Here is a 26,318-nt window from a genome sequence, read left to right on the forward strand (position 1 = left end):
ATATAATAATACTATGCATACAAATATGCGTACAACTAACTGGGTTAACAAAAAAGTTCACACCGTGCCCCAAAGCCAGATAAACACAAACAGGAAAACAGGTCGGGCTGCCCGACTAGGGGGATACACTGCTACTTTCTCTACCGAGGGGTAGTTAAAAAATTAGAGACACTTTATCTGTATATATAGTTTTGTGTTCTAGAAGCAACATGTCAAATTTGAAGACTCTAGCTCTTAAGTCTGGAGAAATTTGCTCAAAAAACAAGATTTCATGATCGATTTTTATCGATTGCTTGCAAACGGGGCAAGTTATCGATTAGCAGAAACAAACTCGCCTTTGGAGGACCTTAGTTCAAAAGTTCAAGTTCTGAGATCAACGCGTTTATACATACGGACGGACAGACAGAGGGACATGGTCAAATCGATTCGGCAATTTGTGCTGATCAAGAATATATATACTTTATGGGGTGGCAGATGCTGCCTTCTGCCTGTGTACAGAAACATAATACCCGCTTTAACTATTTCAAATGGCATTCGGGATTGCAGTCGGGCGTGCCTGACTATATCCCATAATCGGTATTTATCGATATTATCAAAATTTCAAGTCTTTAGCTTGAAATGCACAAAACGAATATACACTCTTGGCATTTTGCGAAGGAGTATACAAATTTAAAATAGTACAAAAATAGCAACAGCAAAATTTAAAACGAGCGGGAAAAAGCAAAAACTTTTACAAGGCAACGCAAATTTACATTAAATTCAACTAATAAGCCATAAAATAGAAGGCGAAAAAAGAAGAAGAAGAAAACTGCGAGAGAAAAATGAAAAGAAAAACATTCTAGAGACAGACGCAGACGACATTAAATTTATTGATGAAAATGAAGGCAACGGGCGACCAAGTGGCGACAGAAGTCGCATTGGCGTCACACATACACACACACACACACACACACGCACACACACACACACAGGCACACCCACACACAGAGAAAGAGACAGCAGTCATTGGCTTGTTGTTAATGACATCCAAAGACAATATGGGGCGATATTTAGCGTATCCCCCTAGAGAATTATCTCGTAATCGTAATGGATATGACATTGATTCAATGGAAAACTCAACGAGCCGTACTTTAATACTCTCATCCAAAAATAGACGCAAAACTAACGATTGTTGTTGCACATTTACCTTGGGAACTATTGTGGGAGTTAGAATAGAAAATCTGGAAAAGTTCTCATATGACAAGCAAAAAATAAAGTATAAAAAATTAAATATATAAAAATGACCTTATTAAGTTGAATGTAGATACCCTGTCCTAACAAGCATTAAAGACTTCTTCTATATAAATATTCGATGCGATTTCCCTTAGCCTCACACCAGTGTTTATGTTTACGTTATAAAGTTCGGTATCTAGAGTCCGATCTTTATGCATTTTTAAGGGCTTAAATATGCAAAAATATGTAAATACCAAGGCTCTACCTTGTGGAGTGTATTATAATTAAGTCATTTAATGTGTAAGACACACATCTTCGATCCCATATAGTATATATATATTCCAGATCAGCATCAATAGCCCAGTTCATATAGTTCATATATATCCGTCTGTCTACTTTTGTGCAAATAAAGCTATCATCTTGAAACTTAGTCCAACTTTCTTATACATATGTCGCAACAGGCCGGATTGAACCTCCTTCATGTATGGAAAGCCAAGCTCGACATTTTCATTTTGGGGAAAGTGTCTGCAAGGCTATTAAATTTTCAGCGTGTCGCAAATATCTTTACTTTCTCATTAACTATTTATCCCAAAGGTGTACTATTTTGAATATGAGAACATAAACACAACATTTTGAGTAAATAGCTCTTGAAGTCTTCGAGTTATGGAGTTATCGAAGAAAAAAGGAAGTCAACTCCATTTTATTATAATATAGGATAATATATATTTAAAAAATAGAAATCTTTAGCTTTTTAATTGCCAAGATGGAAGCGTTTACACAGATGAACGTATAGACATGGCTAGGAAGGAATATAGATACATGTGCATATTCCTATATATATTATATTCCTAAATATTCTAAAAGATCAAAGATGCTTTCTGCTGTCTATTGCATACTTAAACCAACCGAATGACTAATAAAAACGCGCTTCACGAATATTTAACTATTTCACGAATATTTTACGCTTCAGCTCCAACTACTCCAAAAGTCTAGAGACGACTAAAGTTACAGCTTAAAGTTTGCACTCGACTCGATTGCCTGTTCAGAGCGCTTCCCACGCAAAACTAAACCAGCCTCTCCAACTAATTTTAACGAGCTTAGTTCAAATATTAAATATAGATTTGATTTTGGCTAACAAATGCGTATGCCTCAGCTCAACAGCTCAACAGAGCGTATTGAGTTCCATTTCCTAGTAATTGCTTTGGGTTATATCACAAATACCAGAGTGTAACTATTTTTGTACTTTTGATATTAATTCCCGGGGAAATGTTCCAGCTTATATCAATTCAAGTGCTGCAATAATGAGTTTCAACTTTTTTTTCTTCTTTTCGCCTGCCAAATGACAAATGTTGCATTCAACATTTCCGGTTAATAAAGCAGCCAGCGATTTATTAGCATCTCAGCCGGAGAGTCAAGTACGCCAGCCCCCATTTAAAGCAAACCACCCACCCACCCAACCACCCAACCACCCACTTATACGCCCACTCTCCCACCACATTCAAACTAAATCTGAAGCTGAAATTTGCCCACAGTATTGTTTTTTTTGCCAGCTAATTTGAATGCGCACAATTTATGCGTCGCGTGTTACGTGAGGGTGTGTGCGTGTGTGTGTGTGTGTGTGTGTGTGTGTGTGTGTGTGTGCGGGTGTGTGTGCGTGTGTGCGTGTGTGTGTGTGTGTGTGTGCGTGTGTGTGTCTTAGTTGATTGTTGCTGTTTCCCATTGTTGGAGGCGTCAAGCATCTTAGCATCTTGCCCTAGAGGCTTGTGTGTCCAAGTTTTACCCCGCCGACTCCCCGCCGCCTCCCCTCTCCTCTCCCCCTTTGCATCACGCTCTCTTGATGAGCGTGTAAACAAAATAAAGTGGCGCATTTATGGGAAAAGGTGGCTGCCTCAACACCCACCACCCACCACCCATTCACCCACCGCCCACCACCTGCTGCGATCTGTTTTATTTGCTATGCTTTCTAATTGAGCAAAGCGAGCAACTCGTGCTCGGATTGCCCAAACACAATTTCCATGACGTGTCTTTTGTGCAATTGTTTTTGTTTTTGTTTTTGTTTTGATTTGTATTGGGAAATACACAAGTCAACAAACAGACACACGCTGCCAGAGACCAAAACAAACAAATTGCAAGCACAAAGGCCAAAAATAAAAACATTCTCAAGAAACTCAACAATTTACCAAGTATTTTCTGTGTCGAAGCAAAGAAGAGTTGCTCTTAGTGCAAGTCAATTGTTATATCTCTATCGGTTTATCTAATTAACTTTCTTTATATCGGTATAAATTATCTATCTATCTATCTGTCCAGCCATTCATCTATCTATCTATCCATCCATTCATCTACCTAAGTATCTATCTATATATGTATCTATGTATGTGTCCATGCATCTATCTACCTATCTGATCTGTATATCTATCTATCATTCTATCTATCTCACTATCTATCTATCCATCTATCTATCTATATATCTATCTATAGCTTTCTCTCTTTTTATCCATCTATCTGTTTATCTATATATCATCTATCACTATCATATTCTCAAAGGCTCTTGAATAACTGGCGATCAACGCAAAGCTCAATCCGTAAGAGCTAGGCAGCTGAAATATTTAAAAAAAAACTTCCTTTTGGTTCGAAAGTAGGCACTGGGGAGTTCGAGCTCCCAAAGGGGCGAATTCTCGATAAATGTTTGTAAGAAAAACATCAACAACGGGCTTAGGAATAGTTCGCTTTGCAAATGTGACGCGAGAGCTAAGTTGTTTGCACGTCGAACTAGCAAACGGAAAGTCGCCAATTCAAGTCCAGCAGAAATTGTTTAATTTTGTACTTTTATAACCATCAAGAAGGTAATATAATGTTGTCATTAAATGTGTTAAACATAAAAGAAAAACTTTCCGAACATAAAGTATATATATATATATATATTCCAGATCAGCATCAACAGCCTATCAGGCATGATAATATATAAGAAGGAGAACATAAATGAATGATGAGAACTGATATAATTATGCGGAGAATATATACACGCGGATACTACTCTACTTGCAATATGCCAAATAAACATTATTCATTTGGGCCGAACAACGCCGGGTATTGCTCCTATCAAATTATATTTATTATTAGTTTAAACAAAAGAAGTGCCTAACATTTGGAATATTTGCATTTACATCAATAATATGCATGCAATTGCAATTAGGTAAAAGATAAACAAATAACTGAGAGAGCCTGATGGGTTCTATATAGATATAAATATATATATATATGTATACAAATATATATAGATAGATATAAATCTGCATAGAGCATGGCTGCAGCTATGGGCAAATAGTTAGTCTTTTGCACACTCACCAAATTGGCTGAGTTCTCCTTGAGATCCTTGGGAAAGGCGGGCGGTCCATTGGCCATCAAATGTGGCTCCTGTATGGGCTTCATGGGCGGCGGCAGCTCCAGGCCGGCCTCCTCCTCGGGCTCAAAGTCCGGCTGGTGCTGTGCGCTTACATTGGGGAATTGCGGTGGCATTTGGCCAACCCCGCCGCTGGCGCCGCTGCCCGTCTGCTCGGCGAGCTCCTCGGTGTGCTTCTGTGTTAGCTGCAAAGCAGACGCGTTTAATGTTATATATATGTATATAAATATTATATATTTATGTATATGCATGATATTATTGCGTTATAAATAAAAACTCACTCTCAGATTCTTCTCCGAGGGCTTCTTCAAAAGCGCCTTCTCATTGGGTGACTTCTCCACTTTGGTCTGCGACAGTTTACGCAGCGGCTGCGGCAGCCATTTGCGCCTGTAAAACATAAATAAAAGAATGCCAAAAATGATTAAGAGTTGAATTAGATTAAGGATCAATTTTGTGTGAACTACAGGAACATGCGTATTGATGTGGCGCTATGCACCAGCTCGTCCATGGCGCTTGTGTGTGTTTTCCTGGCGCGCAACACGTCGTATACGCAATTAAAAATGTCAAACAAATAATAGAAAAACAAGCATCCGACCCGTGGCCAATTGGGCTGTCCAGCTGCGTGGCCGACATGAGACTGTCGCCAGAGGCACAGCAGCATATCGCCGCACAGTGGGGCCAAGTTCATGGCACCCAAAGAGAGTGAGAGAGAGTGAGAGAGAGAGAGAGAGGGAAAGAGAGAGGGAGCGAGCGTGTGACGAGAGCGCATTCATTGCCAGCCAAATTTATTGCGTTTCCCCCTGAACATTTTCATACACATTTATTTGCTGCCTATTAAAATGCCATTTTTTTCACCACAAAAAAAAAATAATATTTCGTTGAGTTTGTTTTTGTTTTTATGATTTCTGCTTTCATTTTCATTCAGTTCTTTTTTTTATGTTGAAAGTTTTCATTTTTTAACAGCCTAACTGAACGTAAAAAAATTTTTTTAATAATTTAAGGCAACAATTTTTTTGTTTTTTTTTTTTTAAATAAAAATAAAACCGGGAATAAGGACCAGAGAAAGAGGTGACTGTTGAGCACTGCGAAGAAAAGTTAAGCGAGCCTTCAGATTATTAAATAACAAGAGGAAATTACCCGACGTTGCACGGCTCAAATGATAACTGCTGAAAATGCGAGAGATTACCAAATTATTCGAGCCGCTAGATTTAAGTTCCTTTTTTTTTTCTTCTCGGATTGAAATATATTTTGGTTTTAGCTTATTAAAAATATTGGGAGAATATTGGACGCAAGCGCTTGGCATTTAATAATTAGAAATATAATTGTTTTATAAAAATATGGAAAATATTTGAATGCAGATTTCGAGCCAAGCTAGAAATCTAGATGCACGAGTGCAAGGTCTGAGGTTCGAACTAGATCGACGAATCGAACTTTTCGATTTTTTTCGAAACAGTGCTCAATTTTGGCACATCCTCGCTTTAATTTCAAATAACATGCTCGAGAAAGTACTTGCTTTTTTCTATTCCTTCAACGGAGGCCTGCACATAATAATACACAAAGAGAATTTCCCGTATTATGCGGTTTTCAATTTGTTGCGAATATTATTATGTAAATAAATGTGTTTATAATTAAGTTCAACCACATTAGCCCCATTTTATAGCTGCGGTCAACTTGTATGCCAAAAACAGAAGGCACACACACATACTTTGCGTTAGGTAATTTAAAATAAAAAAAAAATAATAGAAAGTAAAGCAACCGCATTAACCGGATGGGTTCAAGAGTCATTAACCTGACCCAGGCTGGCGGGGCGGCAACTTGCGTGAGCTGGCCTCAAGGGTGCCTGATAAATTTATTACAAAATTTTAGCTCAATTTCATTTTCAATTGAATTCAACTTTGAAAATGTCGAAAAAACGCGTTGCATACAACGCGGCGCTTGCAGCTCATCAGCTGAGTGAATTTGCAGCCAGGTGGGGCGAAGGGTAAGAGCAGGGGGAAAGGGGGCAAAGGGGGCCTGTCCAGCGACACCTGCACTGAAGACAACCCTCAAGCAAGGTAACATAATTCAAAGTAAAAATAAACATTGACACGGACAACAAAATGGCGTGGAGAGCGGGGTCGGGGGGAAGGGGGTGGGGAGTATGTAGGGAGCTGTTCCTGGAAATAGTATTTAATTTATTACGTGCTCGTTCACGTTCAAAATTCATTTGGCTGATGTAATGTTTTAGGCAAATAAGCAACGTTTAATACACACACACACACACACACACACGCACACACATGCGTACATATGCACATGTGTGTGTGTGCGGCCAGAGGCGGGGCTGCGTATTAATGAGGTCGCCCCAAAGTATGCAACAAAGGCTGCGCGGCTGTTGCCGTCTACATGTATGTGTGTGCCTGTGTGTGTGCGAGTGTGTGTGTTAGCACACTTGCAAATGTGTCCATTTAGTTCATTGGACTTGGCAGCACGCGCTGACCGCCCACCCCCCTGCGCCCAGGGGCACAAATAAACGCGCTTATTGACAGAGCGCTTGAGACAAAGCGCCTGAAGGAGAGCTGAGCTCCGCATTGCCACAGGAAAAAGGCCACGCCGTGTCTGACAATAATCTATATTCATGTTCAGCTTGATGATGTTCAGTTGACTCAATAACAACAAAAACAACAACAACAACAACAATATGAACAAGAACAATGAAAAGAAATTGCTTTGCTCAATGCTCACTCGGCCGAGCGAAATGCCCAATTAGTGTGCAAATATTGAAAGTATTTTGTAATTTATGTCCAAACTAAATCAACTAACTAACTGAAACTGTACAATTTGGCTTTTTTATGATTAATATTTATAGAGTAGCAAGACGGAGGCTACTCTATAAACAAATACATGAATAAGTTGGCCAAATGCATTTAGTTAATCTAAACAACAATTATAACAAGAGCGAGAGACTAGGAAAATAAATCATGTATGCAAAACGATAATTATCGATGTTAATAAAAAGGTATCGAAATAAATAATCAATTCGTGTTGCTGGCATAGTGGAGCATATAATTCTAGTCTTAGTAGTTAGCTTTGATAGTTTCCCACATTGACAAATTTATCGAGTTGATTCAACATTTAAAAGCGACAAATTGGCTAGATAAAGCCATGTATTCAAACCGATATTTATCGATATTATGCAAACAGAAACAGATATCGAAATAAATCATAATAAATCGTGCTGCGCCTGTTATGCTGCAGCATATACCTCGAGCTTCTAGTCTCTAGCGTTGATTGTTTTCCACATTGACACATTTATCGAGTTGATTCAACATCTAAAATCAGTAAATCAAAGCACGATATTTATCGATATTGTGAAAAACTGAGCAGATTTAAAAAGATATGATTAGCTCGTGCCGCGCCTGGTATAGTGGAGTATACAATTCGTAGTTCTAGTCTCTAGCTATTACAGTTTTACACATTGACGCGTTTATCGACTTGTTAAACCATCTAAAATCGATAAATTGAAGCTAGTACGAAACTAGATCAGAGCTTGGCTGAGTCAATTCGCTTTAAAGAACTGGCTTGTGGAAACAGCGTAATCGTTGGTCAACATGAAAAGCTGATAATAATGATAAGATTGTCAGGAGTTGATACTTTATCGCCTAAAAGTCAATTGAATTTCAAGCGAAAAGGTAATTACAAACACGGCACTCGATGTCCGCTTACAATTTGTAATTACACAGATATTATGCGGACATGCGGAGTACATACATATTGATATATCTGTCGAAACTGGAAGAACCCAACAGCTAGAGCTAGCAATATGCCCTTGATCCCAATACAGCTGTATATCAGTTCAATTTTTTATAAACTATTTCTCGAATAATCAAGTTGTGAATAAAAAATCTAGAGCTATTTGTTTTGTGGGGAAGCAAAGCACTTAAACTACAAATAGAAAATAGGAAAAAGAAACGATTTGACCGCTTTGAGGGTGATTAATAAAAAAAATCAAGTAAGAGGTTCTAGTCGGGAGCTCCCGACTAGGGGATACCCTGAACCCTCTTCTTCCAACATCAAATGCATGTATATATTCTATTTTAGAAGCTATATGTCAAGTTTGGTGACTCTAGCTCTTATTATTTACCAAAATTGCCCAAAAACCGGATATCGGAGTAAGTTGTCGATTATCGGAAACAAACTCGATCTACGCGGGAGCTAGGAGCACCTACATCTAAAATTTCAAGACTCTTATAGGTACTGAGATTCTTGCGTTCATACATACGGACAGACAGACAAACGGGCATGGCTAGATCGACTCGGCTACTGATGCTGATCAAGAATATATGTATATACTTTATGGGGTCGGAGATGCTTCATTCTACCTGTTACATACATTTGGATTTTGCACAAATACAATATACCAATATACCCATTTTTAATGGGTTCAGGGTATAAAAACCTTCTATAGGAAGTTGCAACTTCTTCAATTGCCGCTTATCAGAAATGACGAAGTCGCCGCCAGCTGCCGCCGCAAGCTGGGGCAGCGCTGACTAATTCGACAAGGCTGTGCAATGTTTACACGGAGTCTACCCATTACGCCGCCCTCCCAAGCCGTATTCTGTTTGTTTTGATTCGAAAGAAAAGGAAAAGGGAAAAAACAAGAGCTATATAAAAATTAAATAATATTAGAGGAACAAATGTAAAGGCAATTCCATACGATAAATGCTGCAATGCTGGAAAACAGGTTTCGCTTCGAGCAATTAGCGCAAACATCTGTGTGAAACATTAAGCCGGTTTGCGACTAGGCTAGGCTGTTAACTTGGCCAACAGCCAGCTGAGGGACTTGAACAGCGGACGCACGCGAATCGCTCTGGAAGTTCCCATAATTATAAACAAAACAAAACATTATATATATATTTATAAATATTATCGCAAATCGATTGTAACGCTTCGCATTGCACTGAAAATATTCCCCATTTTATTATTATATATTTAGAACCTCTGTGCATGTTTAGAATTACGCTCAAACTGATCTAAAAGTAATTATTCTCATGCAGAGCAGAAATCTGTTTACAAGTCTGCGTATCTCAGAGATTTTTGCAGCTGAAGTTAGCAAAATTTTAACGCGGCTTCTCTGAAACCTAATCCAACTTATTTTGAAAGAAGCCTTTAATAACTTTTACATTTCTCGAGATTTTTACAAAAGTAAAATTATACATTTCGAAATTCCCAAAAATCTAGAAACTTAAATCGCATGTTTTTGTTTCTTTTCTTAAATGAGCTGAATTAATGTAGAACAAAACGTGCTCAACCCAAAACTGCAGCAGTCTCTAATCAGATACATGTATTTATCTATAAGCTATACGTAAACAGATATATGGCTGGGTTCTGCGGCAGACGCTGCTGACAATAAATCAAATATATCATATACATATATATCGCAACACGAGTCCAGCAAGACTTTAATGCTTAGTCACTTTTTGGATAACATTGCACAACCACAAAAAAACAAAACAACCAAAATAATAAAGAAGAAAAACAAAATAAATTCAAAGCTGATATCGGGCCGATGTAGAGGGGAGGGAGGGAGGGGGGCGACTGCATATGAGCAACATTTTGTTGCTCTTCCAAATCGACTTCTATGAGTTTGGGCATCTAATTGAACGTGAGGGCAAACGCAGAGATTGGATTAGCGCAAAGCAAACAAAGGCTATGCATTGTGCTGAAATGTACAATGAACGGGCGCTGGCTTTTTCACGGGGTCCCAATCGAACACTACTAGAAAAAAACAAGTAAAAGCTGGTTTAGTAGGGTGTGCTCGACTAGAAGATAGTCTGGCAGTAGTTTAAAAATGAAAGATACTTCATCTCTATATAATATTTCGATCTTTATCGATTCCCTGGAAACGGGGCAAGTTATCGATTATCGGACAGACAGAAGGCAATGTCTATATCGACCCGGCTATCGAAGCTGTTCGAGAATATATATACTATAAGAAGTCGAAGATGCTTTCTGCTCCCTGTTACATAAATTAGCACAAAAACAATATACCCCTTTTACGCATTTTCGATGGGCTCAGGGCATAAAAATAAAAGAAATTTAAAGAGAGAAGAGAGAGAATGTCAATTCTTGACTCCAAAATCGGCGCCAAAGTGACCTGAGCACGGACTGGCCTTTTCAGGTGGTCCAAAAAAAGTGAGCTGCATTTACCAAGTTTTGCGATGCTCATCAATGCAAGGCATCGGCGTCGGCGTCGCCGGCTCCTTCTGATCACAACAGAAACAGGCAAAACCCGGCTGCTTCTGGTTATGCGCATGGACTGGATGCTGATGATAGGGTTGTCCATTCCCATTGATGTTCAGCGATATGGACTTGAAGAGTTGCGGTTGCGGTTGTTTGGGCCGCTCTTGAATTGCCGAGTAGCGTTTCATTTGCTTGGCTTGGTTCACAAAATTGTTATTATCATTATCTGTGTTTGGGGTGGCACTGCCGTTGCCGAAATGCACACCATTTTTTATTTGCTTATCTGAGCAGCTATTGTTATTGTTACACATGACTGATAAGGCGTACGAAATATCTAATAACAATCTAAGACAATTTCGAACGCGTTTTGCGTTCCACGCTGCGTATACGTAACGTTCCGTTCCGGCGTTTCGCAAACAACTGAGGCGACGAGCTCAACCAAAAACATGGGCAAGTTCTACAGCTCGCCAGGCTTTCGCTTTCTGGAGAAACCACACACCAGCCCCCGCCCAAGCCCCTTGAATTGTTGTTGTTGTTGTTCTTGTTGCTTTATGAGTAACTAAAGAATAAATAAAAGCCAACTGTGAGCAACAGTTAAGCGAATTCGTGCTCTCAAAATGAAAAAAAAAAAAACAACAACATATATTCTGAGAGTAGTCGACTAGCAGTTACCCAGTAAAGTTCGTTCTTAGCTAGCTGCTCTCAATTCTAAAGCTTTGTTCAAATACAAAATACATATAAAATATGAATTTAGGTAAGCTCTTGCTTTTCAGTTTCATTTTCATTAATTTAAGAGATTTGGCAGATTAATTTGTGAATTTGGAAACATAAAAATAAAATTAATATATAAAGTCATTTCATACAAAAATATTTAAGAGGCTTTTTTAAGCTAGATATAATTTGATTAAAATAAAATATATATTCTATGCCAACTTAAATAAAGTCTCTTTAATACTTAAATCAAGTCATTGTGCGCCCAATTTATAATTGTAAGCATCAAAACCCTAATTAAATTCTGTATTTTATAAAAAATAAAAGTGTCTATTTTAGATGCTAATTCATTTTTTTTTTTTTTTTTGAGCTACAAGTACTTTAATACCAAAATTTTTCCTAAAACTTCTGCTGTATCTTTTATGGCATTTTATTAAAGCTTCGCTGTTTCTTACAGATCATAAATATATATATTTAAAGCGCACAACGGCAGCATTTGCTCTCTGTTACATACATTTCTACATAACTTGCATACCCAATTTCCATAAGTTTATGCACACAGGGTATGTATAAATAAAGTTCTTTCTACGTTTTCGGTTTTTACGAGTATTTGTATAGTTATTGTTGTTGCCTTTGAGCTGAGTGTAATAGGTTTATATCTTTATGGCTCGCACCCGAGACGCGCGACACGCGATTTTAGACCAAGCGCAAAATGTTAGTCAAGGCACGACGTGACAATTAAATACTGGGAAATTATTGAAAAAGTAATGTTTGTCTTTAAGGCAAAGGCTTTACGAGATTAAATGTTGTGTGCTGGGAAATTTAAAATATATTTGTGACTTTTATAAGAAATAAAACAATTAAACTGAACATTTTTTTATCTTGTAAGATGACATTTAACATAATTGAGGAGCTTCTTTTTAATTTAATTTCCTTGTAATATTCGCATAATTAAAACAAGTTCAATCAGTTTTTCTGCCAGCTCATTTAAAATTTAATGCAAAACGTTAATCTCTGGAATTTCTCATAATCCCGCATTTCATGTATCCAACTAGCCCCCAATGACGCATAAGCCCAAACTGACAAAGAAATATGCAGTAGCCGCCAAATGCACGATAAATCCCCGACGCCAGACTTGCTCTGATATAAAATTATAATACATAGCACACACATTTATATACACCCTATATTACAGAGAAGCTTATACTATGCGCGAATTACGTAAATGCGGCAATTACTTATCTGTCCGGAGAGCTCTATGGGCCGCATTGAGGTGCAGAAAAACGAGTAAGAGGCCTGATAAATTTTATGACATGCTTTTTCAATTGGTTTTTTGATTCCCTGACCAGCAGCGACAGCCAACGTTGTCTGATAGCGATTATGTTTACCTGCACGCACACAAGCACCTGAGAAACTTGGCCAAAATAAAGTCTATAGCTGTTACGAAACTAACATGGGAGCTTGGGCAGCTATGATAATAGACTTATTTACAGCATTGCATAAAGAACAGCAGATATTATCAACAGATACTTATAGAAAATCAGTTGAGTTTTGACCGAGTTATGGAGGTGGGAAATTTCGACCCATGTCTATATACGAATCCTAGGGGTAAGATTTTGACATGAATTTCGACCCAAAAATATGTGTTGAGATTTAAATGCCACATTTTTTTAGAGGGAAAACCATGAACAAAATGCCAAGCCTCATGAAAATCGGTTGATTTTTGGCCGAGTTATGGCGGTGGGAAATTTCGACCCATGTCTATATACGAGTCCTAGGGGTAAGATTTTGACATGAATTTCGACCCAAAAATATGTGTTCAGATTTAAATGCCACATTATTTTAGAGGGTAAACCATGAACAAAATGCCAAGCCTCATGAAAATCGGTTGATATTTGGCCGAGTTATGGGGGTGGGAAATTTCGACCCATGTCTATATACGAATCCTAGGGGTAAGATTTTGACATGAATTTCGACCCAAAAATATGTGTTGATATTTAAATGCCACATTGTTTGAGGGGGAAAACCATGAACAAAAAGCTACTCCTCATGAAAATCGGTTGATTTTTGGCCGAGTTATGGGGGTGGGAAATTTCGACCCATGTCTATATACGAGTCCTAGGGGTAAGATTTTGACATGAATTTCGACCCAAAAATATGTGTTCAGATTTAAATGCCACATTGTTTTAGAGGGAAAACCATGAACAAAAAGCTACTGCTCATAAAAATCGGTTGATTTTTGGATGAGTTTTGGAGGTGGGAAATTTTGACCCATGTCTATATACGAATCCTAGGGGTAAGATTTTGACATGAATTTCGACCCAAAAATATGTGTTGAGATTTAAATGCCACATTTTTTTAGAGGGAAAACCATGAACAAAATGCCAAGCCTCATGAAAATCGGTTGATTTTTGGCCGAGTTATGGCGGTGGGAAATTTCGACCCATGTCTATATACGAGTCCTAGGGGTAAGATTTTGACATGAATTTCGACCCAAAAATATGTGTTCAGATTTAAATGCCACATTGTTTGAGGGGGAAAACCATGAACAAAAAGCTACTCCTCATGAAAATCGGTTGATTTTTGGCCGAGTTATGGAGGTGGGAAATTTCGACCCATGTCTATATACGAGTCCTAGGGGTAAGATTTTGACATGAATTTCGACCCAAAAATATGTGTTGAGATTTAAATGCCACATTTTTTTAGAGGGAAAACCATGAACAAAATGCCAAGCCTCATGAAAATCGGTTGATTTTTGGCCGAGTTATGGAGGTGGGAAATTTCGACCCATGTCTATATACGAATCCTAGGGGTAAGATTTTGACATGAATTTCGACCCAAAAATATGTGTTGAGATTTAAATGCCACATTGTTTGAGGGGGAAAACCATGAACAAAAAGCTACTCCTCATGAAAATCGGTTGATTTTTGGCCGAGTTATGGAGGTGGGAAATTTCGACCCATGTCTATATACGAGTCCTAGGGGTAAGATTTTGACATGAATTTCGACCCAAAAATATGTGTTCAGATTTAAATGCCACATTATTTTAGAGGGTAAACCATGAACAAAATGCCAAGCCTCATGAAAATCGGTTGATATTTGGCCGAGTTATGGGGGTGGGAAATTTCGACCCATGTCTATATACGAATCCTAGGGGTAAGATTTTGACATGAATTTCGACCCAAAAATATGTGTTGATATTTAAATGCCACATTGTCTGAGGGGGAAAACCATGAACAAAAAGCTACTCCTCATGAAAATCGGTTGATTTTTGGCCGAGTTATGGGGGTGGGAAATTTCGACCCATGTCTATATACGAATCCTAGGGGTAAGATTTTGACATGAATTTCGACCCAAAAATATGTGTTGAGATTTAAATGCCACATTTTTTAGAGGGAAAACCATGGACCAAATTACAAGCCTCATGAAATTCGGTTGATTTTTGGCCGCGTTATGGCGGTGGGAAATTTCGACCCATGTCTATATACGAGTCCTAGGGGTAAGATTTTGACATGAATTTCGACCCAAAAATATGTGTTGATATTTAAATGCCACATTGTTTGAGGGGGAAAACCATGAACAAAAAGCTACTCCTCATGAAAATCGGTTGATTTTTGGCCGAGTTATGGAGGTGGGAAATTTCGACCCATGTCTATATACGAGTCCTAGGGGTAAGATTTTGACATGAATTTCGACCCAAAAATATGTGTTGAGATTTAAATGCCACATTTTTTTAGAGGGAAAACCATGAACAAAATGCCAAGCCTCATGAAAATCGGTTGATTTTTGGCCGAGTTATGGCGGTGGGAAATTTCGACCCATGTCTATATACGAGTCCTAGGGGTAAGATTTTGACATGAATTTCGACCCAAAAATATGTGTTCAGATTTAAATGCCACATTATTTTAGAGGGTAAACCATGAACAAAATGCCAAGCCTCATGAAAATCGGTTGATATTTGGCCGAGTTATGGGGGTGGGAAATTTCGACCCATGTCTATATACGAATCCTAGGGGTAAGATTTTGACATGAATTTCGACCCAAAAATATGTGTTGATATTTAAATGCCACATTGTCTGAGGGGGAAAACCATGAACAAAAAGCTACTCCTCATGAAAATCGGTTGATTTTTGGCCGAGTTATGGGGGTGGGAAATTTCGACCCATGTCTATATACGAATCCTAGGGGTAAGATTTTGACATGAATTTCGACCCAAAAATATGTGTTGAGATTTAAATGCCACATTTTTTAGAGGGAAAACCATGGACCAAATTACAAGCCTCATGAAATTCGGTTGATTTTTGGCCGCGTTATGGCGGTGGGAAATTTCGACCCATGTCTATATACGAGTCCTAGGGGTAAGATTTTGACATGAATTTCGACCCAAAAATATGTGTTGATATTTAAATGCCACATTGTTTGAGGGGGAAAACCATGAACAAAAAGCTACTCCTCATGAAAATCGGTTGATTTTTGGCCGAGTTATGGAGGTGGGAAATTTCGACCCATGTCTATATACGAGTCCTAGGGGTAAGATTTTGACATGAATTTCGACCCAAAAATATGTGTTCAGATTTAAATGCCACATTTTTTTAGAGGGAAAACCATGAACAAAATGCCAAGCCTCATGAAAATCGGTTGATTTTTGGCCGAGTTGTGGAGGTGGGAAATTTCGACCCATGTCTATATACGAATCCTAGGGGTAAGATTTTGACATGAATTTCGACCCAAAAATATGTGTTGAGATTTAAATGCCACATTGTTTGAGGGGGAAAACCATGAACAAAAAGCTACTCCTCACAAAAATCGGTTGATTTTTGGATGAGTTATGGAGGTGGGAAATTTGGACCCATGTCTATATACGAATACTAGGGGTAAGATTTTGACTTGAATTTCGATCCAAAAATATGTGTTGAGATTTAAATGCCACATTTTTTTAGAGGGAAAACCATGAAGAAAATGCCAAGCCTCATGAAAATCGGTTGATTTTTGGCCGAGTTATGGCGGTGGGAAATTTCGACCCATGTCTACATACGAATCCTAGGGGTAAGATTTTGACATGAATTTCGACCCAAAAATGTGTGTTCAGATTTAAATGCCACATTTTTTTAGAGGGAAAACCATGAACAAAATGCCAAGCCTCATGAAAATCGGTTGATTTTTGGCCGAGTTATGGAGGTGGGAAATTTCGACCCATGTCTATATACGAATCCTAGGGGTAAGATTTTGACATGAATTTCGACCCAAAAATATGTGTTGAGATTTAAATGCCACATTGTTTGAGGGGGAAAACCATGAACAAAAAGCTACTCCTCATGAAAATCGGTTGATTTTTGGCCGAGTTATGGAGGTGGGAAATTTCGACCCATGTCTATATACGAGTCCTAGGGGTAAGATTTTGACATGAATTTCGACCCAAAAATATGTGTTGAGATTTAAATGCCACATTTTTTTAGAGGGAAAACCATGAACAAAATGCCAAGCCTCATGAAAATCGGTTGATTTTTGGCCGAGTTATGGCGGTGGGAAATTTCGACCCATGTCTATATACGAGTCCTAGGGGTAAGATTTTGACATGAATTTCGACCCAAAAATATGTGTTGAGATTTAAATGCCACATTGTTTGAGGGGGAAAACCATGAACAAAAAGCTACTCCTCATGAAAATCGGTTGATTTTTGGCCGAGTTATGGAGGTGGGAAATTTCGACCCATGTCTATATACGAGTCCTAGGGGTAAGATTTTGACATGAATTTCGACCCAAAAATATGTGTTGAGATTTAAATGCCACATTTTTTTTAGAGGGAAAACCATGAACAAAATGCCAAGCCTCATGAAAATCGGTTGATTTTTGGCCGAGTTATGGAGGTGGGAAATTTCGACCCATGTCTATATACGAATCCTAGGGGTAAGATTTTGACATGAATTTCGACCCAAAAATATGTGTTGAGATTTAAATGCCACATTGTTTGAGGGGGAAAACCATGAACAAAAAGCTACTCCTCATGAAAATCGGTTGATTTTTGGCCGAGTTATGGAGGTGGGAAATTTCGACCCATGTCTATATACGAGTCCTAGGGGTAAGATTTTGACATGAATTTCGACCCAAAAATATGTGTTGAGATTTAAATGCCACATTTTTTTAGAGGGAAAACCATGAACAAAATGCCAAGCCTCATGAAAATCGGTTGATTTTTGGCCGAATTATGGAGGTGGGAAATTCGACCCATGTCTATATACGAATCCTAGGGGGGTAAGATTTTGACATGAATTTCGACCCAAAAATATGTGTTGAGATTTAAATGCCACATTTTTTTAGAGGGAAAACCATGAACAAAAAGCTACTCCTCATGAAAATCGGTTGATTTTTGGCCGAGTTATGGAGGTGGGAAATTTCGACCCATGTCTATATACGAGTCCTAGGGGTAAGATTTTGACATGAATTTCGACCCAAAAATATGTGTTGAGATTTAAATGCCACATTTTTTTAGAGGGAAAACCATGAACAAAATGCCAAGCCTCATGAAAATCGGTTGATTTTTGGCCGAGTTATGGAGGTGGGAAATTTCGACCCATGTCTATATACGAATCCTAGGGGTAAGATTTTGACATGAATTTCGACCCAAAAATATGTGTTGAGATTTAAATGCCACATTGTTTGAGGGGGAAAACCATGAACAAAAAGCTACTCCTCACAAAAATCGGTTGATTTTTGGATGAGTTATGGAGGTGGGAAATTTTGACCCATGTCTATATACGAATACTAGGGGTAAGATTTTGACTTGAATTTCGATCCAAAAATATGTGTTGAGATTTAAATGCCACATTTTTTTAGAGGGAAAACCATGAACAAAATGCCAAGCCTCATGAAAATCGGTTGATTTTTGGCCGAGTTATGGAGGTGGGAAATTTCGACCCATGTCTATATACGAATCTTAGGGGTAAGATTTTGACATGAATTTCGACCCAAAAATATGTGTTCAGATTTAAATGCCACATTGTTTTAGAGGGAAAACCATGAACAAAATGCCAAGCCTCATGAAAATCGGTTGATTTTTGGCCGAGTTATGGCGGTGGGAAATTTCGACCCATGTCTATATACGAATCCTAGGGGTAAGATTTTGACATGAATTTCGACCCAAAAATATGTGTTCAGATTTAAATGCCACATTTTTTTAGAAGGAAAATCATGAACAAAATGCCAAGCCTAATGAAAATCGGTTGATTTTTGGCCGAGTTATGGAGGTGGGAAATTTCGACCCATGTCTATATACGAATCTTAGGGGTAAGATTTTGACATGAATTTCGACCCAAAAATATGTGTTCAGATTTAAATGCCACATTTTTTTAGAGGGAAAACCATGAACAAAATGCCAAGCCTCATGAAAATCGGTTGATTTTTGGCCGAGTTATGGCGGTGGGAAATTTCGACCCATGTCTATATACGAATCCTAGGGGTAAGATTTTGACATGAATTTCGACCCAAAAATATGTGTTCAGATTTAAATGCCACATTTTTTTAGAAGGAAAATCATGAACAAAATGCCAAGCCTAATGAAAATCGGTTGATTTTTGGCCGAGTTATGGAGGTGGGAAATTTCGACCCATGTCTATATACGAGTCCTAGGGGTAAGATTTTGACATGAATTTCGACCCAAAAATATGTGTTGAGATTTAAATGCCAGATTGTTTTAGAGGGAAAACCATGAACAAAATACCAAATCTCATGAAAATTGCTCGGCTAGGTTAATTAAGTGTTAAACTAAGAATCGTAAGGTCGCTGGTTCAAATCTAGCAGCAATTTTGAATTGTATATATATAATTTGGAAAATCTTATTGCTACTGCAGAAATCCTTCATATCCTTAGAGAACAGCAGGCAAACGTTTCGAGCTCGCATTATTGCTCAGCCGCAATCTGAGCTCTAACCTACTTATTTGACATTTTAATCTACTTTAAGGGACGTGTGCGACACTTGTTAATTATTTAAATCAAGGCTGCTTCGTGATAGCAGCAAAGTCCTTGAATTAAAGTCAACTAGCTATTTATGGCCACGCAGATAAATTATGCAACACTCACTTAAGAGTGTCAGCAGCGAGCGCAGTTCAGTTGAGGTTCAGGTTCAGATTGTGACGTGGCCCAAAGGCCATTGTGAGCGAATGCCAGAGCCAAGTTAAGTTGGCCAAGTTTAACTTGACTTTTGACACACACACACACACACACATACACACACATCTGTTTGCGCATATTAAAAGACTTGAAAAGAAGTGAGAAACTTACCCACTGAAGCCGCGTCGCTTGGTTGACGAGGACAATGCATCCGCCTTGCCGCGATTCCCTGAAGTAGAACAAGCAGTAGTAGTTCATGCAGATTATTATATTAAGTTTTTTTTTTCCCATTTCTTTTCTAAAATTTAAACTCACCTTGATCCTGCATGCTGTTGTCGTTGTTGGGCTTCTGTGCGGCACCTGCTGCTGCAGCTGCTGTTGCTGCTGCGCCCGACGAACCTTGCTTGTGAGCGCCTGGCGGCGGTTTGAGCACGGCAACGGGCACGAGGCCCTCTTGTACGGCCGAATCGTCATGCTGTGGATTTAGGCGGACCAAACAAAAGTCCGGCTCACTGGCTGTGGGCGGCTCAATAATCTCAACCTGCTGGCCCTTGCTGACGCTCAGCTCATTGCTGCCCGAACTGGCGATATAATCGGCCACAACCCAGGTGGCCTCCTGATTGCCCAGCTGCAAAGACACGAAATAGCGAGAGACAAACACGATTTGAGAATCGATGGAAATATGTAAAATATGTAAAGAGTTGTCCTCGACTAGCCGAAGATTATATACACTTGCAGGCATATGGCAAATGTGTGCCGGTCGATATTATATATTACCTAGAGCAAGAAAAGGTAACTGAGCCAAGTTTCGGGCACACAGATTTTAAGAGAGTCGAGTCGACATAGATTAGATACATAGAAAACAGTCTGTCTAAAGTCCTTAGAAATAAAATACTTCAAAAGTTATTTGAAAATGCTTTATAAATTAAATAAAATATTTATTAAAGAATAAACTACACAGTTTATTAGAGCTTGGTTGAGTGAAGTCTATCAAAAAGTGGAATAAATTATAATATTTATTTTTATGGAGAGAAGTCAACATTTATGTGTTACACATTTTGTGAGCACAGTGTAGTGCCCATTTAAAGTGTATAAAGATGATGCTGTTGATGGGCAGCCATTTGCCTTTGCCACAAGCACACACACAGACACACACACTAAAACAGACACACGTGCCCTGAGAGAAGTGCATCCAATGGAGCAAGTGGACAGCCGGACATAAATGTGGTCTAGCGACCATGCCAAGTGTCGAAGGGCAAGGGCAAGGGCGGGCGATTTTATTGATTTAATTTGTGCGGTTTTAGTCAGCTGCAGGCGACAAACACACACACACACACACACACACACACAGGATATGGAGGGTGCCACAGCAAGGACTCGTACACTCGAAATAAAAGAGGCGACCTCCAAAGCAGCCCAAGGATCATTTGCCAAGAAACACACTAATTAGAAAAACCTATTCAAGCAAACATGCCGCATTGTCTCTCTCCCGGCCGAGAGGCTGCCAAGACGATGTCAGCTTCGATTAGCTGCCTGACTGCCACATGTGGCATGTGGCAAGCCCAGCCCAAGTTCACGTTATGTTTATTAATAATTTATAACTTTATTAATTTACATACTTGTGGAATGTTGCTGGCACGAAAGCGAGCCGCAAAAATGTTGTGTGCACAAGTTTTTAAGCCAGCCAATTGCCGATTATAATCGATAAGTGGCTAATTAAAAGCTATTTTTATAAAAGATTAATCGATAAATAAATGAAGGTCTTGCATTTTCACATTCCGCTGGCTGAGAGCTGGCCAGAAATGTATAAGTCAATATTGTGCCTGATAAAATAAACAAAATAAATGAAAAATATGTTAAATACCATTGTTATTGGTAATTTTCAATGTTTTTATTTTTTTCTATTATTATCTCCTGTTCTTTGTCAATCAAAACAGTTTAAATGAACATGTTCAGATATCATATATAAAAGTTTGAACCGGCGACCTCTCGTCTGCCAGTTCGACGCTCAGATATCTAGCCCTCAACAAGTTCTCAAAGCACAAAGCACGCCTTGTACTTGTTGCCCAGATTAAATAAAAATATATATATATATTATATATATACGTTTGAACTGGCGACCTCTCTCCTGCTAGTTCGACGTTCAAAAATCTAGCCTTAAACAAGTTCTCAAAGCGCACTTATATGCCCGCATTCTAGTTGATTTTTGCTATATACATTTTCTCAAACGCCCTTGACCCTCTTTTGGAGTTCGAACCCTCAAAATTCCCATTCTATCTATCGCTCACTTTCGACCCAAAAGCTCGTTAGCTTTGATCACCAAAAAGTCAATTAGTCAGAATATACTCTCTCATATAGAAGATATAGAGTGGTAACTGTATCGAGTGCGGCTGCCACAAATGGAAGGAAGTTCCATCAGCAGCTCGGCTCATTAGGGCCGCCTTCTGATTGCCTCGCTTCAGCTTGCTAGCAGTTTATATCGCTGGAGCTCTGTCCAATAACAATAACAATTAGGGGCACACTGCTGATGAGGGTGCGACTGGCAGATACCCTGTAGCTTCCCTTAACATCGCTCTGTAATTTTGCTTGGCAGCATTCTGGTTTTCTGTCGGTCTCTAAGATAGACAAGCAAAAATATTTTTCGTCATTTTCTGCCTCTTAAATGGACGCACAAGTTAGGCATACCCATTATTTTTAATGGGCATAGGGTATGAACAGAACAAGTGAACAGGAAGCTGAGCAATGAGCTCAAGTTGCCGGCAGCCTCAAGGAGCAGCGTGTTAGCTGCATGTCGTTCCTGCTGTTAATTAAGCTCAACTCACACGCAATATGTATGTGTGTGTATCTATGTGTGTGTGTGTGTGTGTGTGTGTGTGCGCGTATCTGTGTGTGCGCACATATACACATTCATAAATATTGCACGTTTCCGCTTGTAATGCAATTAGTCGAAAAGTTTTCAACGCGCTGAGCATTAAAAGTTTTCAACAACAATTTGTGCAGGCCAAGTTAAGAGAAAAATTTCGCGTGGGCGTGTAGCAGAGCATTGAGCTATGCAGAAAATGGGCGCAAAAATTATATATTTCATCTCTCCTGACATCCCGCGAAGCGAACGCTTTTAAAAGTTGTATCAAGTTGCGCGAGACAGCAACTAAATCAGGGGAACATTTAAATAATTGCAAAAAATGATGAGCACAGCAATAGTTGGGGCATTACTTAAATGTTTGAGAATCGCAAAGAAGGGCGGTACATAAAAGAGTGCGAGCAAGTAGCAGAGAGTAAAAAAGACAGCGTGAGAGATAGGTTAAGTAAAAGAAGCGAGATAGTAATAGAAACCTTGCGGGTCTGAGAACAAGGGTGAGAGTCAGTAAGAGAGGTCACATTAGAAGAGTGAAAAACCGAAGCATTTTTCATTGATTTCCCTAATTTGCATGAACATACACATGCATATAAGCCATGTATGCTCTGACATACGCAGCGTGTGGCACGTGCTGCCATCATCATAAACATGATTATAACTTCTGTTGGCAGCTACTTAACGCGCTCTGCAATTTGCTGCAGCAAGAACCAGCACACAAGCAGACATACACACACTCCCACTCACACAAACCTCACTGATGCATGCTTGCCATTGGGTTGCGGTTGGGCCACAAGGCGTATGCGCACTTCCTTAGTGCATCCTCCTGCCTCGATAATTGCTGGAGTGCATCGAAATTGCCTGACGACGAGCCCAAACAAAAGGCAACCGCAGCACCAGGTCCACAACTGTTTGTGGTTTCATTTCATGGCAATACGCTGTAAGCATTTAAGCTGCGTTTATCTGCACAAACAAAAGCATTTGGCCCGAACGATAATCACATGCTTAATAGCTCTTGGCATAAAGCTAACGAATTACGTTCAGTTGGTTTAGATTCAAGGAAATGTGGTTCATTATCATGAAGAGCTTGTGCGGTTAAGTTGTTTACGGGTTGAACTAGCAAATGGAAAGACGCTGGTTCAAATACGACTACAATTTAAAATGTGTCCATCTCAGAAGCTAAAGGAGCTAGAGACTTGAAATTTGGAACGTAGGACCACCTAGTCCACCTAGTTTCGACAATTGATAACTTTTAACGTTGCCAAGCAATCGATAAAAATCGATAACGAGCATGAATTATTTTGAGCAAATCTCGTATGTTATAGGAGCTAGAGTGCCCAAATTTGACATGCATCTTCCAGAATAGTGTATACAAATCAAATATCTTTCAATAATAGTTAAATTATTATTAAATTTCTTTCGTGAACCTAATTATAGATTATTTGTTATATGGACTTATACATACTTCTTTCTTTCTTTCATCAATTATCTTCTTAAGCGTCTTAAAGAAAATACTGTATTTAACTAAGAACTGTTTAAGCTCGTTTGGGCAATGCATTTGCACGAAAATTTGTCTACCTACAAGTCTCTCTGCACAACCACATTGATTTGTTTGTGCGTGTAAGTTAGCATGTGCCCCACAAATTAAATTCATCTCCATCGAGTGGCAATTTGTTGTTGTGAGCGTCTTGGCTGCTCTTTAATTAAATTAATGAAAGGATATATTCGAGCAGCCAGCTAACGCTGCGTATACATGATATTTTTTTTTTTTTACTTTCAGCTTTGCCTGCTTTTCATGCGGTCTACTGGTTTCATATTTTAAGGCGAGCAATTTCTGCTGCAAAATGCAATCAGCGCTGCCTTGTTAAGCTTTTGCCCCGCTCCCCTCCCGCACAGCTGTCAATACTGTTCCTTTCCCTTTGCGCTGCACAAAATAATTAACATGTCCTACAGTTGCCTCTTGCGCATTTGCATAGTTAATCAAAGAAGCAGAGAAAGACAAAGTATAAGCGAGCGAACGGGAGAAGGAAAGAGAATACCATTTACCACAAGATGCCCGCCAAATACCGTGGAATTTCAAGCCAAAAACTTGTAATCAAGTACTTTGCTAAAACACATATATACCCCAATACTACGTTTTGCAGGGTATACCGCTGCGTAGTCGCAGTTTTCTGTCAACTGCGCAATAAACGCACAACATTTCATGTTAGATTCCATAAAGTTTGCCGCGAAAAAAAAAAGAAAATGGTGAGCAACATTTGAAATTCAATTGGAAAATCAAACTTGAAATATGGACTTGAGTTCTACGCATAAAATCAATTGAAAAGTTTTTCCCATGAAATCACAAGCGTATTTGCATATTTCAATGGAGTAGAACTGGGCCAAGTAGCAGCTGACCAGGCCGAGAATTCACGGCCAGGATAGCTAAGTCATATATTACCAACAAGTTGTAGCTGGTGTGGAAATTCGCTTGTGTACTGATTACAAGGCTGATAAGAAAATGACAACAAAGCAAGGGAAGTCAAAGAAGAACAAGTAAGTGTGCGCTAGGTGGATGTTGCCGACTAGGAGATACCCTGTACCCAACGTCGAGCTGCCGTTATAAATATTCGAACTCCCCACTATTTCTACTTAAAAAGACACAACTGCTTCTTCCTCTCTTCGCACTTTAGACTTTGGCAATAACATTATTGATTAATATCAGTCTCTAAGGTCCGCTCTTATTTGCATTTGATCAATGATTCAATATGACATACGCATGTGTGTGTATATTAAAAACCAGGTATCTACCTTTACAGACAACTTTTCTGTTCATCTAATCTTTGGGAGAGGTAAAGGTAAAGTGGAATTTAATCAAAAAGTAAGTTACTTTAAATGTTTATATAATATATGAGATAAGCAACATTAATTTAGATGTATCTAGATTCTATAATTTTCAAGTTTTGGTCTTAAAAAATATTTCGACTTACATCTTATAAAAATGGTAGAAAATATGGACACCAAATTATAAGCTTCTTCTGTTTGTGCTTAAGGAATATATACATTTAAAGTTTTCTAGCTTGTCGCCCTGATCGAGTATATATATACATGTACTTTAATCGGTCACAAATGACGCCTTACGTCAATCATACCCTCTTTTGCCAATGCCAATTCGTGCAGGGTATAAGCAGCAGAAAAGTCAGATAAAAGCGTAACTCGAGACACATAGAGAAAAGGCAGGAAAGCAAGGTTCGGGCAGGTCGCCTTTGACGAGCCGGAAAATGTGCTTGGGCCAAAATAAAAAAAAAAGAAAGCAAAAATTTCTAAAGCGATTTGGCAAATGCTTACGTTATTATTGATGGCCAAAAAGCGGAGGGCTGGAGGCGTGGCGGCTGTGTGCGTGTGTGTGTACCCACAACAAGATTGAAAGCCAAAGATGAGGGAAACTCCATGACTTTGCCTTGTCTTTTATGGGCCATAAAAAAGACACAATTGCAGCACACTTAAAACTCATCAATCGAGGGGCTCATAAAAAGAGGGAGCGAGGACGAGAGGGGGGGAGGGAGAGCTGCGCTCAGGGTTGTCAATTCGAATTAACCAAACAGCATTTAACTGATTGAAAATTGAGATGAAAGCCGAAGTTTAAAGTGCACCTAAATATATTTAAGTTCATTTTATATTTTCAATTGATTTATAAAAGCAAACAAGATTATATGAAGAACAAATATATATATATATATAATTAGACAGAAAGAGACTTGAAAGAAGCGCAAGATAATTGATTGCCAGTCGAGATAAAGCAATTACTCAAATACTCAATTACTTAAGCTTTTT

The 26,318-nt window shown here is 38.8% G+C and overlaps 1 protein-coding gene across 2 annotated transcripts in view; it reads right to left on the minus strand.

Annotated features, from left to right (window-relative positions):
• The window catches only part of LOC115762604 (triple functional domain protein), a 61,632-nt gene that overhangs the window by 8,773 nt on the left and 26,541 nt on the right, over window positions 1–26,318 (minus strand). For both annotated transcript variants that reach the window (XM_030704897.1, XM_030704898.1), the window contains 4 exons: window positions 19,967–20,279; window positions 19,823–19,880; window positions 4,894–4,999; window positions 4,558–4,797 (listed from right to left, as the gene is read on the minus strand). In XM_030704897.1, the coding sequence (XP_030560757.1) occupies window positions 4,558–4,797; window positions 4,894–4,999; window positions 19,823–19,880; window positions 19,967–20,279 (717 nt within the window). The remainder of the gene's footprint in view (window positions 1–4,557; window positions 4,798–4,893; window positions 5,000–19,822; window positions 19,881–19,966; window positions 20,280–26,318) is intronic.

This window comes from Drosophila novamexicana, unplaced genomic scaffold (assembly GCF_003285875.2).
Source record: "Drosophila novamexicana strain 15010-1031.04,08,12 unplaced genomic scaffold, DnovRS2.1 tig00000644-arrow-pilon, whole genome shotgun sequence".
NCBI classification, from domain to species: Eukaryota; Metazoa; Arthropoda; class Insecta; order Diptera; family Drosophilidae; genus Drosophila; species Drosophila novamexicana.